The sequence below is a fragment of the Procambarus clarkii genome, chromosome 31 (genome assembly GCF_040958095.1).
Source record: "Procambarus clarkii isolate CNS0578487 chromosome 31, FALCON_Pclarkii_2.0, whole genome shotgun sequence".
Classification (NCBI taxonomy): domain Eukaryota; kingdom Metazoa; phylum Arthropoda; class Malacostraca; order Decapoda; family Cambaridae; genus Procambarus; species Procambarus clarkii.
The window spans coordinates 26,629,476-26,645,838 of record NC_091180.1 but is presented as its reverse complement, the minus strand read 5'-3'; the positions used below and the strand labels follow the sequence as shown (position 1 = coordinate 26,645,838).

The window sequence follows — 16,363 nt, the reverse complement described above, 5'->3', positions numbered from 1 at the left end:
TTTTGTTGTTTACATACAGTATGCATAGAGATGTGTTCTATCATTTGAGGTCAGAAAATAAGTAAAAATTGGCAATAAACGACAAAAAAAAAATGTGAAACTTTCAGTGGATCAGAAGTCTTGGAAAAACAGAACAAATCCAGTCCCAATTATTCCATTCAAGTGAGCTGCCACCCTCCTCCCAAACACGCACACACATTAACTCTGAATTAGTTTTGCTGTTAGCAAAAATAGATTATACTGTACAGTAATATTCTTTAGAAAGATTAATTACTTACACCTGAGCTTATCAAGAGGTTTGCTGCTGCACAGTGTAGCCAATGCAACCTTCACACTGAACACTCGCAATTTGCCTTCATCATCTCTGAAATAACAAGGATGAAAGATATAAAAGGTCAATAGTTCGAGACTCCTAGAGTGAAAGTTTGTCCTAACATATAAAATTCATTAATAATCTATAGGATAAAAGCCAAACTTATATTGAGTAGCAAAAGAAATGACCATGATAACTAAACTTTATATTGCAATACAATTATTGTTAACTTGATACTGTGTTACTTTAAAAATAAAAATGACGTAGCATCTATTAGTGAAAAAGGTTACAGTACTGTACCTATGACAATTTATAACATAAAATACATACTTATCATAAGCAGACAGCAACCAGTTTAGAAGTATAGAGGTAGATGACTCAATAACAACATTCTGTCCCACTGGGAGTCTCTTGTTTAAACTATGATACAGGGTTGATATTAACGTCTCCAGCCTCGACACCTAACAGTGAGTAAGAAAGTGGTTCGATAACATTTTTACACTGTACGTGGGAAATACGTGAATTATAAACATAATTTATATGTGACTCATATGAAATGAGTTCACTATTACAATTAACTCATTAAAACAATAATAATAATAATTATTATTACTGTACTGTATATACAATGCAAAACCTTAAAATTAAGCGAGCAGTGGAAAGTTATTGCTTCAAAATATAAATGTTTAATATGCAAACAATATAAACAAATTACCTTAAATCTATGTACCGTATATGACAAAATGTTTGATAGTCTAATTAAAATAAAAATAATACATAAGGTGAAAATCAACAGCAGCCGTGAGGAGGATTCGAACCTGTGCACTGGGTGTTCCCAGATGCACGTTATAGTCGACAATGCCACAAAGAAAGAGGGGTATCAGAGGTAGAATTATTGGACGACAGAGCCAGAGTGCATGGGGGAATTGTGTGAAACCCTGGTTTGGCTTTAGTGGAAGTCTCGGGAATCGGGTGCAGTAGTACCCTAGGTTGCAATTCCTTTACCATGTCGTGGTGTAGTCGACTAGAGCATGCATCTGGGAACACTCAGCGCATAGGTTCGAATCCTCATCACGGTTTCTGCGGATTTTTTCATTGATATACAGTATCACGATAATGTGATTTCTATGTGTAATAGTAATAATAATAACTTATTTACACAAAATACATATGATACATGAACAGAGGAAGATGCATAGGTACAACAAGTACACTGCATAAAGCCACTAATATGCAGTGTGCATTTTGGGCATAACTTAAGATAAAAGCATTAGGTTGATTAAATTACGACTTTTTATACGATAATATGCAAATTAGTGAAAACAGCGATTGGTCACATTTTGCCCAAATCCCCATGCAGTTTTCAAAATACCATGCCTATCAGAAATATGACTCTTGAGCGTTATTTCTGAGTGGAATTCAGGGCGATTGCACGTATTTGGAGATTTTAATTACGACTTTTTATACTGAAAATATGCAAATTAGTGAAAATGGCAATTGGTCACATTTTGCCCAAATAACTCTGCAGTTTTCAAAATACAATGCCAATCGAGAATATGACTCTTGAGTGTTATTTTTTAGCGTAATTCAGGGTGATTGCATATATTTGAAGTTCTAAATGATGACTTTTTATACCGAAAATATGCAAATTAGTGCAAACAGGGATGCGTGAGATTTTGCCCAAATTAACCTTCAGTTTTCAAAATACTGTATTGGAAATATGACTCATGGACGTTAGTTTTGGGCGGAATTCATTATGATTGCACACATTTGGAGTTTTATATTACGACTTTTTATACCGAAAATATGCAAATTAGTGCAAATGGCAATGGGTGAGATTTTGCCCAAATTGACCTACAGGCTTCAAAATATAATAAATATCGGAAATATGACACATGGCTATTGTTTTTTAGCGAAATTTATTATGATTGCACATATTTGGAGTTTTAAATTACAGCTTTTTATACCAAAAATACTGTATGTAAATTAGTGAGAACGGCGATTGGTCACATTTTGCCCAAATTCCCCTGCAGTTTTCAAAATACGATGACTATTGGAAATATGACTCTTGAGCGTTATTTTTGAGCAAAATTCAGGGTCATTGCACGTATTTGGTGTTTTAAAGGTTTAATATTTAATGATCAATACCTTTTCTCATTTGAAAATCTAATTAGTAAGAGTACATGAAACTTTATATTTTTCAAACATCTTTGTAAATTTATTTTCATCAGCAGTCATGTACGGTATAACACATACTTTGGACATGAACACCTTTCTAACTTACAAACCTATCTGCCTACAAGAATCTCTGAATATACAACCCAAAAATTTATAGTAACTTCTTTAGTCTTAAACACAGATGCATACTTTACAGATGAAAAATATACAACAGTAAATTTTAGAAGACATTTCTGGATATACGTACCTTGACCTCAGTGTATGGCTCTAGAGTATTAAGACCATTTTCTCGGAAAGCTTCAATGATGTTCCAAATATCAACTCGATGCACTGTTAAAAAAATATATATATACTTGTACAGTAGAGTACCATATATTATATGTTATGAAAGTGCGTGTTGTCATAGAGTGTTAAGAGAGCTCAGACATTAAAAAGATTAAATGGTTACATCAGATCTATGGCCCATAAAATGTGCATTCAAAGACATTTTGAACCAGGCAAGCCCTTGAATCGGTTGTTGTACAATAAAATGCTGAGGCCGAGAAAATTTCTTTACTGTACTTCATGGTATAACTGTTTATGAATCACAATTAATTTTAGTAGGGACAGGAAACCTGTGCATAATCAATACTTCAGGCTTATATATACGGAATTGAATGCGGGATCCACAATTTTAAGTCAAGAATGAAGCCAACTGTTCTATGAGACTATTCAAATTTCATTATCATCATTACAATCTTATGCTACAGTATACATATAGTATATTTTGCCACAATATGACTCACAATTGGAATAATTTTTTATAAGACACCAATTAAGCTAAATCTAAAATCTCCACAAGGTTAAACAAACTTCAGTGAAAAACAGGTCACCATCTGCTGGCTGACATGGGACAGTCAGGAAGTGTGTGAGGTGTCTCAGGTGAGAGAACCTGGAGGTGCCTGAGGGCAGGTCCCCAAGCAAGTTAACGTAATTAGCAAGAGCCCTTCCTTGATGGCCCCTTGTGATATTAAGGGAGAGTTTGAAGAACCTTCAAGGTTTCGTGAATAGATCGTTAATGGCTATTCTGGGATTGAAATGAATGTTCACCAGTGACTTCCTAACACCACTATGACCCCTCAGGGATTGTTTGAAAAATTCCCTGAGGTGCCAATATTGAATGTTGCCCTGCCTAATGGTGTATGACTTGCTTAATTAACTTTACATTACCATAATTAACATATCTAATCATTGAGTTAAATTAATAAGACTGAACTATACAAGAATCTTACTATTTGTCTTCTTTTGTACAAAGCGGAGCTTGGCAGCGGTGCGATAGGAAGCAAAGCGGATGGCATCAAAGTTATGATGCCTGAGATCAGCCACCAGCAAGCGACCATCACCCAGGCTGCTGCCACCACTGCTCAACCCTGATGGTCCTCCATCACCAGGGACTGCCATCAGCTCTAAGATAAGACAACTTTGGTTAACATTTATTACAAAGGTCTCCCATTGTCAATAGAGTGCAAGATACTCTACAAGATTTGTTTAACTAGAAAACTGCTATCTTTCTAATAATAATCAATTCTCATGGTTGAAGTCCCCCCATTATAAGAGTTTGGGTTTCTGATGCTGCACTGATCACATAATGCAGATCAGCAGCATCCTCTGCTGCTGTGTCAGCCCTGTAGCATACTCCCACTCTTAGCTATATTTTGAGCCAGTATGCTGCACCATACAGAGTCTGAGGATCCCATGGTGTTCATTCCCTCATGGTGGCACCTAAGTCTTCTTTTACTTACAGCATTACACCACCTGCTCTTGCTCTTCTGTCCTTTCTGAATGGTAGATAATATCCAGGAAGATGGAAATTCCCCTTTAATTATGTCCTCTTGTTCCCATGTTTCACTGATGCTAATCACATTGGGATTCTCAGCCTCCATATATGCACACAATACATCAAATTTATTTACTAGACTTCTGGCATTTGTATAGAAGGAATTGTTAAATGTGTGATGTTGGTCCTAGAGGGCTGAGAGATTGTTCCTGCATTCTGCACATTACTATTCCATAGTGTCCCTATGGACTGACTATGGACTATGTACCTGATTGATTGATTGATAAAGATTAAGCAACCCAAGAGGTGGCACGGGCATGAATATCCCATAAGTGGTACAATTTTTTGTTCAGTAATGTTGTACCTGCTTGTCATCTGAGATATACTGTATAGGGTAAGTTCTGCCTGGCTGGGTGAAGGACCAAGTCCTCTCCTCCACATCTTGATCACCTACCCTCTCCAAATCATTAGCTTTGAATAATTGTATTGGTCTGTGTTTCTTAACTTCCTTTCCCTGTTAAAAATTAACTAATACACTTATTTCAACGTGGCAATAACTGCTTTAACAGGTAGTAATAGACCTGCTCCAACATGATAATAATGAACTTGCTTTAACAATAGTAATAATACTGTTGCTTTAAGGGGGCATATTAATGGGTTTCGTAAAAATTGTTCAATTTGTTTATAAATTTATTTATGAAATGGTTATAGAAAGAGCTGCAACTGGTCCAAGTTTCAGCATCACACCCTAAACAGAAAAGGAGAAAAAAAATACACAACGTATTACGCAACGAATTTTCAACATTTTCAAATAATTTCAGGGAACACATATGTCAACTAAAATCATTTCTATAACACTCAGATATTAAACTAACACATAATAAAGGATTGTATTGATAAGTTTTATCAAAAAAAGTGTTTAGTGCAATAATATAATTTTTCAAAGTTACCCTTCCAAAAATATGCAATATATGATGTTTATAAATTTTTATAAAATCAACAAATGGACTTTGGACTAAAATGTCTCAATAGGTTTGTAGAAGCACAAACTCTACATATAAGGTGTAATTTGCATGTAAATTGATTAATAAATGAAAGCTGAGAAACGCCTTGAAGTTGTAAATTACTTTCCAGAGTAAATTAAAGATCCAAGTTCGGCCACCTGTAGCTGAGCTTGACTTCGACAGATTTCGTTCATAATTGGCACCCTTGCAGATAGGCATCCATTGAGCAAGGTGTGCAAGTTTCATGCAAATCCCTTGATAACAAACGAGAAAAAAAATTGGCCAAAAAAAAGAAAAAAAAAAAGAAAAAAAAAAAATTTACATATAAATATATTGCACATACATATTACAATTATTACAAGAGTTTGTGCTTCTACAGCACATAGTAGATATTTTAGTTGACACATGTGTTTCCTAAGATTATTTGAGAATGTTGAACATTCTTTGCATAATACGTTGTGTATTTTTTTTCTCCTTTTCTGTTTAGGGTGTGATGGTGAAACTTGGACCAGTTGCAGCCCTTTCTATAACCATTTCATAAAAAAATTTATAAGCAAATTGAACAACTTTAAATTTAGTGTGATAAGCCCCCTTAACAATAGTAATAATACTGTTGCTTTAACATGGTAATAATACACTAGCTTCAACATAGTAATAATACACTAGCTTCAACATAGTAATAATACACTAGCTTCAACATGGTAAGAATACACTTGCTTCAGCATGGTAAGAATACACTTGCTTCAGCATGGTAAGAATACACTTGCTTCAGCATGGTAAGAATACACTTGCTTCAGCATGGTAAGAATACACTTGCTTCAGCATGGTAAGAATACACTTGCTTCAGCATGGTAAGAATACACTTGCTTCAGCATGGTAAGAATACACTTGCTTCAGCATGGTAAGAATACACTTGCTTCAGCATGGTAAGAATACACTTGCTTCAGCATGGTAAGAATACACTTGCTTCAGCATGGTAAGAATACACTTGCTTCAGCATGGTAAGAATACACTTGCTTCAGCATGGTAAGAATACACTTGCTTCAGCATGGTAAGAATACACTTGCTTCAGCATGGTAAGAATACACTTGCTTCAGCATGGTAAGAATACACTTGCTTCAGCATGGTAAGAATACACTTGCTTCAGCATGGTAAGAATACACTTGCTTCAGCATGGTAAGAATACACTTGCTTCAGCATGGTAAGAATACACTTGCTTCAGCATGGTAAGAATACACTTGCTTCAGCATGGTAATAATAATAATACACTTGCTTCAACATGTTAAGAACACACTTGCTTCAACATGGTAATAATACCCTTGCATGAACATGGTAATAATATTCTTGCTTCAACTTGACAACAATACAAGACAAGAAATAAGTTATTAGCCGATTGACAAACTGGCTGATTGGCTAACTGACAGATTGACAGACTAATTGATCAATCTTGTCTTGATCATATTGTCTTACCTGCTCGCCTGTAATTTGCTGCAAACCAGTTAACACACACACATTATATATATATATATATATATATATATATATATATATATATATATATTATATATATATATATATATATATATATATATATATATATATATATATATATATATATATATATATTCTCGGGTAGCATAGCAAATCATATTATATCATATAAACATACACATTTATATCAAAATACACACCCGGGAATATACATGCAACATACTACTGAGACACGAGCCACCTAAAAAATGGGTCCACAACATGTTGAAACCTGTGACAGCTGCACTCTCCCATCTGTCTGGAGTGATGGGCGACAAGGGACAATTGAGAATTGATCGAGAAGTGGTTTGTCTAATGTGTTTGTTGTTATGAGATTCTCATTCATTCACACACACACTCTCTCTCTCTCTCTCTCTCTCTCTCTCTCATGTACAACAATAAAGGTGATATAAGTCATTTGATCAGGGCACACGTCAAACTATTAGTCACTGCGGTCACTGTCTTGGAGCGCGAATGATCAGGGTCACAAGTTCAAGTATGTTTATTGAGACAAGAAAATACATCTCAAATGGATGAAGTAGCTTAGGCTATTTCTACCCCCCCCCCCGTCCCCCCATCAGGGTCTCAGATATCAAACGATTAAGCTCACAGAGGTCAAACGATTCAGATCACAGAGGTCAAACGATTACGATCGCAGAGGTCAAACGACCAGTTACAGAGTTCTTCCGGTAAGTCTCGTTTGGTACTTTGAGAAAGCCTCATCGTTACCGAACTAATGGGTAAGGCTCATCGTGAGTCATGGGGGAGGGGGGGGACATCTGAAGCTGCTAATTGGAGTCTGAAGTTGTGTGTTCATGCACCCACCTGTATAATGAAGAAAAAAGGCATTTTTGGAATGTTTCCTCACATCTGATGTCTGTGTTTCCCTAGTAATAAATAGGTACCAAGTTAGTCAAAGGCTGCGAGTTGCATCCTATGTGCGGCGAGTCGTTAGGTCAAGGGAACCGCGATGAGCCTAAGAGGATGATGCCTCTGTCTCTGAGAGCGTTGTGAGGTGTATTATATTATAACTTTTTGGCGACTAGCCCATAGAGTTTAATGGGCAGCAAGGACAAACTAAAATCCTCATCAGCACTCCCTGCCCGCATCCAACTATTATTTTATTACTTTATTTTATTTATTTATATATAAGAAGGTACATTGGGTTGTGAGAGTATATAATATTGGCGTTCTTACATTCTTGCAAAGCCACTAACACGCATTGCGCTTCGGGTAGGTCTTTAAGCTAATAAAGGTAAGATTAATAATAGGTACATTGTAGCAAAATTTGAACTTACCATAATAACTTGTGCAGAAAATCTGAAACTCGCCCACGCATAAATTAAAGGTTGGGCAGAGTTTCTTAAATTATTACTTTAGATTACAAATAACACTAGGCCTTACCTGTTCCGTCCAAACTGTTGTTGTTGTTATAGATTCAGCTACTCGGAACAAGTTCCAAGTAGCACGGGCTATGGTGAGCCCATAACTTACCTGGTACAGGAGCTGGGCAAGTAACACGGGCTATGGTGAGCCCGTAGTGGACTTACCTGGCACAGGAGCGGTGCTGTGATGTGCCGTCCAAACCTTAAACTTTCAAATTATACAAACTGCTCCTCACCCCCATTCTGATCACTGACTCTACGCATGTTAAGATCGAAGGCCAAGCGACGAGTGGAGGGCAATTCAGGTGTGGCGGTCACCTCGTCAACACACCAGACCCTCCTAGGTGGTGATCTACGCCCGCGGCAATACTATCATCATATAACACTAACCCACCTATTACACCAGAGCTGACATCTTAAGCTGGGATATATAAACACACAAGAACCACCAGCTTCTCTAGCCACTGGTTACTCCTCTTTCAAGCCTGGCAAAAAGATATCCAGAGACATTGCAGTAGCCATACACAGACTCAGACTTGGTTACAAGTGCTGCTGGGAGGTAATGAACTCAATACTTAAAGTGTCACTTCTGTGAAACAGAAGCAGAGGCGCCACTGTTGCACTACTTACTGGAATGTGAAGCTACTGAAGCCCTGCGCATCAAACTCAACATTAATCCAACGACAGCAGCTGCATTAGATGCACATTCCACCGCGACTACAATAATTAGAAAAGCCGTTGAGGAATGGGACTCATTAGTGAGCATTCTACATCTACATCCGCCACCAAGATAATGTTAATAAAACAAGATTAAAACCAGTGCACTAAAACAGAAGCGATAAATAAGCAGGGAAAAAGGAGAAATTCCCTCCTACATTTTAAACTTAGACCCAAATCTCACAGAAACAAGGTTATCACATATAACCAAACTCAATTTCGGGTTCACCATAGCCCGTGCTACATCGACACCTCGTTCTGAGTAGCTAAATCTGAAACAACAACAACAACAACAGCTTCTGACAGTTACAGCCTCGCTCCTGTGCCAGGTAAGTCCACTACGGGCTCTCCATAGCCCGTGCTACTTGCCCCGCTCCTGTGCCTGGTAAGCTACGGGCTCACCATAGCCCGTGCTACTTGGAACTTGTTCCGAGTAGCTTAATCTATAACAACAACAACATCCTCTTGGGTGGCTTAATCTTCACCTAATCGACGAGCTTCTTACCATCTACTCCAAGGCCAAAGTACCCAAACCTTATATGCTACGCTAATATGAGGTAAGAGCCAAGTGTAGATAGGGCATTTGAGATTAGTGCTTAATCTCAAATTAGTCTTTAATCATTGGAACCTACAAAATCTATATGCAGGCGATGAGTCACAATAACGTGGCTAAAGTATGTTGACCAGACCACACACTAGAAGGTGAAGGGACGACGACGTTTCGGTCCGTCCTGGACCATTTGTCCTGGTCCCTTCACCTTCTAGTGTGTGTGGTCTGCTCTACAAAATCTAAATCTTATCAGTCTTAATTTTTTTTTTTCATAGTAGTCATGTGTTTTGAGTAAGGCGTTAATTTGCGTTGTAGCGTCATGTAAATCTCTCGCTGTAGGGGGGTAGAAATAGCCTAAGCTACTCTATCCCTTTGAGATGTATTTATTGCTTATCTCAATAAACATACTTGAACTTGAACTTGAATCTCTCGCTGACAGCATTAAGGTTGCTCCTGCTTTCATAGAATTTAGTAAAATGGGACAAATCCTTAATCTGATTTAATAGAATAAAGTTTATTTATTATTGACGTGATCGATTTTTTTAACATTAACCTATAAGTTATAGATGTTCACTTATTTACATCGAGGAACCTGGGATTAAATCGATGTGCAATTTTTATTTATAAACAAGTGATTACACTGAAGTTGAATATCTTAAATACTAAAATTGGGGGAGTGGGTAGCACAAAATACAGTGTGGGTTTGAAGCACAAAGTAGGAAACTATATGAGGATGAAAATGGGTTCTTTTTGGTTTTACTTTTGAAACAGCCATAGGTTGGACAAGTGTTTAATTCATCAGGGAGCGAGTTCCATAGACTGGGTCCGTTTATTTGCATGTGATGCACAGATTTAGTCAGACTCGGGATATCAAAGAGATGGTTTCCTGGTATGGGGCCCTATTACTCCTCGGCGTAAACATTGCGATGGTTTAGGGAAATTATAACCACCTCAATATAGACGTTCTATAGGCGTAATGCTTGTCGGCTCCGGTAGACTAGCTGGGTAGCCTAGGTCCTGACGCTTTTGGATCGGCTAAACAACTGCATTTTTTACGGAAGGGAACAGAGAAAACGGAGTCCACTATGTACTGACTCCTTTGAACTGGATCTCGTCAACGCACCTTCTCGCGGCCTTCCCGCGGGACCTCTTTCACATCTGTCGTAATGGCGTCGGAATTTGATGATAAAACAGTATATGCACTACACAAACGCAAAATTAGAAAACAAAGACGAATCCGTTTGGTCAAATCCGATCCTTTAAATTTGAATGCAGTATTTGGGCCACAAATGGGAGCCATATACTTTAATCTAGATCGTTCGGATGACACATCAATCACTGATGATTCAAAATTAAACCTGAAATGTTTTCATTCCGGAGGTTCTGTTGCTACCCTCCCCCCCAACAAATCAGTTAAACGGTATGTTAATATAAGGTACCTGTGCAGAATAATTAGAGGAACTGTGTATACAAATTAGGGTAACGTTATATACAAGCCAATTAGTTGTTAAGAGCAAACGGTCGGATGAGATGACCATATTAACCGGCACATTTTTAGTGATATATAACTAACTTACGAAGATCAGACTCGTCTCGGGATATATATTCCTCCTTTCTATTCACCAATTTAACTCTTAAATATTCAAAGGATTGGCATCATCCCACTGCCAATTATAGTTGAATGCAAGAATTTATTTTCGAGGATGAAGGCTTTTGCCTTAAACTTAATATTGTATATTTCAACCCATCCTGTTTCGATAGTAGTTTCTGTAACTACGTGGATCATCGTATATACATAGACGCAATTAACATTTAGACAGTAGAATGTGGCATTATTCATTTTATATAGTCCCGGGAAAAAATAAAGCTAAAAATCAATCTTAAATATTATTAGGCCTAGTATAGCACTATATATATGTACAGTGCTATATTAGTTCTCAGATATCGTGTAATAGGCCTGCGAAGGCTGAGTTTGTTTAAGTTTTCTTTGCAACATCAATACAAAAGCTTTTCCGGGTTGTCAAAATTCAATAGTACCGATTTCTACTTTCTAATTACCTTTTACCTCAATATATGTACGATGGTCCTCATCCTTACTATAAGTACTTACCTAACAGAAGGATGGGCTGTATACTTGCTAAATTTCTTCACCAATGCATGTAAGCTTCTCGTATAGCAGTTACCCACAATAAATGTTAAAATATATTAAGTAAATAATTATAAGTTATGCCCGAAATGTTGAGCATATTAGAAGCTTTAAATAATCATTTCTGTAACTACTATATATCTACTGTAACATGGTTTTTATGTATAGTTCATTCGTAAAATACTATTAATAATACATTAGTAAAAATCAGGTGTAACAATTGTTATAAATGATAGCACAAAGAAAACCATACGTTATTGACCCGGAGGCCTGGTCGAGGACCGGGCCGCGGGGACGCTAAGCCCCGAAATCATCGCGAAGTAACCGCTCCGACATCCGGCCGAGGATCTCCGAAAAACTTTACAGCGTGTAACCTCTTACTATATTTTTACTTCACTTCTACTGTACTGTTTGTATTTTTTTGTAAATGGAAAGACTAAGTGATCTAGTGTTTCTTGATCTTCAGTTGATAGAAGGTATTTGAGTGGAATTTAATATAGCCATAATAGAATTAGCAACTGTAATAATGTTTCTGTGTTCAATTGCATAGAATTTCTATAAAATTAATTTCAGGGTACCACATTATATATAATGTATATATATTTTTTTCGGAGACCAATAGCGTAAATCACTATAGCGCACGCGGGAGGGTGCTACTTAGAGCAGAAGCCTCGTCCAGGTTCGTCGGATGTAACATAAATATAGATCCAGAACGATGCCGCCTAAAAGCACACCTTGGGGCGTACACCACCGCAAGCTACTGGGCTTTAAGGTAACACAGGCGGACGCACCTTTGCCAGATGTAGTTACCTCTTCTCAGCGCGCGTCGCTTTGCTTGGGAAAGCCATCAATATCACCAGCCACTCACGCCAAACATCCAGTGCTCTCTCATACATGCACTCTCCCGCCATCCGTCCCTCTCCCTCTCTCTCTCTTGGACTCTCCCTCCTTTCCCCCGTTACCACAGTGCAACTTTAGTGTGACTCAAATTTTCCCTACAACTGCTCGCTCGAGCTAGACAGGTGAAATAATTCCCCTCCGTGTACCAAAGCTTTTTTTTCTGGGGGAATGGGGGATTAAAGTAAGCATATCCACACCCCGGTACTCTCACACACAGGCATCTATGGACTCTGATGCTCTCGGAGCAGGTGTGAGAACTCCAATATACCGTTCTTCAGATATTTATACCAGGTGTTTTATGATCCAGTATATATTTTTCGAGGGGCGTGTACTTTTTGGACAGCTATAATATGTCAAAACACCACTTGTCACAAGTAGGCTATTTCTTGACAAATGTGATTAACTTAAGTGCATCGCTTATTACAAACAACTTTTATAAGGGATAGACATGAGGATTTACGCAGCTTGTCTTCTTACTCCCCTTCCTGTGCCCTCCATCTTAAACTGCCACACATACAGGGAAATAGGCCACCGTTACAACTTTCTTCGTATAGGATCCGATATCCTTGGTCTATGGGGAGTGAGTGAAAGGAACTTTCTCAGAGATCTGGGTTCAAGGCTCATCGATACAACGAGAGACGTTATAGCAGCGAGCTTCCTTTTACAACGCATCGGTGTGGTGTTCCAGAGAGGATGTGCCCACTGCATCCTCGGTCCTGCCCTGCATCAGAGGAGTTCGAAGACATCTGCAGCCTCTTGGAAACAAACTGTCTTTTTTATCATATTTTGTAGCCAATCAGTTTTGCAAATGTGCAACCGTGTATAATATAATAACATTAATAATAATAATGGGTGGTAGCAAATATGCCTACGTGTTTAAAGTCAAACGACAAGATTTTCTTTAAATGTTCTTGATTTCCTTCTCCGAAGCTCTGAGTCCCCACAACTGCACCAGAGGTGGTACCCTTTTTATAATTATATATATGTACAAGTTTAATTTGTCATTGTTAATTATGATTTTATCCAAAGCATACCAATCATACTTCCATTAAACGAACGAATAACTGGAAGTCCAAATACCAGTGGAGATCGGTGGAGACCGATGGAGACGAGCAGAGACCAGTGGAGACCGGGGTCCGGAACACGCGGGAAAGCTGGCTTGAGTCCACCCTGCCATGGTATTATCAAACTCAAGTTATGGTCAAATGTTGCGATTCGTCAAACATTTTTTTTCAGTAGACTTTTTTCCCAGTAGGTTTTTTCCAAACCCGTATACACATTCAGATATTTTATTCATAAATGTTTATACATTTATTGTCAAGTTACTCCATACAAACTTAAAATAAATTATTTACCTAAGACAAAGTCATAATAACACGCTACTTTTGTTAGGTTAGGAAGCGACAGGATAGGCTGTGTTAACCTCGGCTGGGTTGGGTAACGGAGGATTTAAATTCCGTTGGCGAACCGGCTTGTGTACGATGCAACTTGAATCTTCACACTCGAGGAAGCTGGAGGTGGAGGAGGACCACAGAGCTCCAGAGTCTACTCTTGATGTCGTAAAAAAGGTATCCGCATTTAACAGTTAAAGCTGTGTAAGTAAACTAAATGGCTTTCACCTTCAAGGGATAAAGCCATTTAGTCCAACCTCAACATAAAGTCCAACTCGGGAATAAGAGCCCAACACACAGCTCCAACAGTGTACTAGAGAACCAGCGTACTCGAAATTGCACTGAAAATCGTGTACGTCAAATATCAGTGAATGCGAGAATACATCGCAATAGTACTCAAGAGATAAAAAAAAAATGTATTTTAGGGATAAAAAAAAAAAGGTATATCGTACCAAGAGTTATAAATGTCGCGCTGGGAGGGGGAGGAAAAAGGGAGAGGTGAAAAAAAGGAGGGGGGGGGGAATAGAAGGGTAAAGGCCGTGAGGGAAGGAGAGAATGAGGGAGCAACGGTCGAGGCCCCCCGTCATGGGGGCGGTTGTCTAAGGAGAGAAATTAAAGGTGATAAGACGTTGTACCCAATGGATTGAGACGTTCCTGTGGCGTTGCCAAGCATCGCTGCCTTGTTTCCAAGTGCGGACGAACGAGTGGACAGGCGGACGAGTGGACAGACGGACGAGCGAACAGACGGATGGACGGACTCGCCACCTCAGCAAAACCGATCGATCATACCAGCAGCTCTTCGTTATTCGCGGAAAATGCATTCAATTCATCGACTTGCCTTTCCGGTCATCGGGGGTGTATTTTTAGTAGCGGGAGGGTGGTGAAGCGGAGGAGCCAGGTCGAGAGGGTTGTTATCCTGGACTAGGTGGAAGGGGAGTTGTTTTGGTGGACTAGGTAATTGATGGAAGGAGAGAGAGAGAGAGTGTTAGGGAGGGTGAGGGGTGGGTGGGTGGGGGGGGGGTGATACTGTATTTGGACATAATTCAACACTGAACAATTTGGGAGGGTGGAGGGGATGTCCGTCAAAATGTGTGTGGAGAGGGCTTGTGATAATCACCGAGGCTCTCATGTTTGGAGTGCCTCATTATACTCACATTCCTCACGTTATCATAACCCATTTTTTAAATCTTTGTTTACGCGCCAGAATACCTTTTATGACGTGCCTACAACTGAGATGTATTGAAAAAATGTATTATATTTTTTTATAAATCGCGATATATTGCTAAGAAAATAGTATTTTTTTGAAACATAGATCATAATTTTCACTTACATTTGTTTACTGGGCAACAAGATGAGGCAATTATGAAGAAAAAACACTTGGCCATGACTAAAGAACACTTGGAAGGGGCATGGAGACGGGAAAATGAATTGAGATATTAGGACAGGATAAGAGCTGAAATATGAGGACAAGGAAGAAACGGTCCCCAACCACTTAGACCACAGGGGATCGAACGCAGACCCTGCATTGTGTTGTTCATTATTGGGTTTCAGTGTAAAACTAATATTCTCCTTTTTATGAGATAATATAAAACAAAACAAGCTCGATTATGCTATTTCTTAAGTGGGAATGAAACCATAAGGCCCCCCCCCCGCTACCTACACACACACACACACACACACACACACAGTGTTAGAGGACCTGACAGCTAAGTGGACAGCGCTCTGCGCTCGTAATCCTAGGGTCCGGGTTCGATCCTCGGTGATGGCAGAAACAAATGGGCAGAGTTTCTTTCACCCTGATAACTAGCCCGTTACCTAGCAGTAAATAGGTACCTGGGAATTAGACAGCTGTTAGGCTGCTTCCTCGGGGGGTGAGGGTGGTTAATCAGTTGATTGACAGTTGAGAGGCGAGCCGAAAGAACAGAGCTCAACTTCTGCTAGCACAACTAGGTGAATACACACACACACGAGCTACGAGGAGATACTAAGGGAACTAAACCTCACGTAGCTGGAGGAAAGAAGAGTTAAGGGAGACATGATCACCACATACAAGATTCTCAGAGGAATTGATAGGGTAGATAGACAATTTATTTAACATAGGGGGCACACGCACAAGTGGAAACTCAGTACCCAAATGAGCTATAAGATATATTAGAAAGAACTTTTTAGCCTCAGAGCAGTTAGCAAATGGAATGTATTAGGCAATGATGTGGTGGAGGTTGACTCCATACAAAATTTCAAATGTAGATATGATAGTCTAATAGGCTCGGGAATCTGTACACCAGTTGATTGACAGTTGAGAGGCGGGACCAAAGAGCCAGAGTTGAACTAGGTGAGTATACATTGAAGAGCCTTCACGTCAGGAGTCTATCAGTGATTAGTGCAGTTTCCCCAGTCACTGTTATGGTTTAATGACGATAAACACGTCAACAC

At 38.8% G+C, this 16,363-nt stretch overlaps 1 protein-coding gene across 7 annotated transcripts in view; it reads right to left on the bottom strand.

Annotated features, from left to right (window-relative positions):
* LOC123758836 (dystrobrevin beta) overlaps window positions 1-16,363 on the bottom strand; it is an 84,214-nt gene that overhangs the window by 47,717 nt on the left and 20,134 nt on the right. For 6 of the 7 annotated variants that reach the window (XR_006772943.2, XM_045743571.2, XM_045743570.2 and 3 more), the window contains 4 exons: window positions 3,763-3,936; window positions 2,739-2,821; window positions 644-774; window positions 279-364 (listed from right to left, as the gene is read on the bottom strand). Coding sequence is in view for 6 of the 7 variants with exons in the window: in XM_045743570.2 (XP_045599526.1) it covers window positions 279-364; window positions 644-774; window positions 2,739-2,821; window positions 3,763-3,936 (474 nt within the window). In the remaining variant the exon portion in view is untranslated. Of the gene's footprint in view, window positions 1-278; window positions 365-643; window positions 775-2,738; window positions 2,822-3,762; window positions 3,937-8,462; window positions 8,505-16,363 lie in introns of those variants that run through there. The other variant, XM_069334589.1, reaches the window with a different exon arrangement.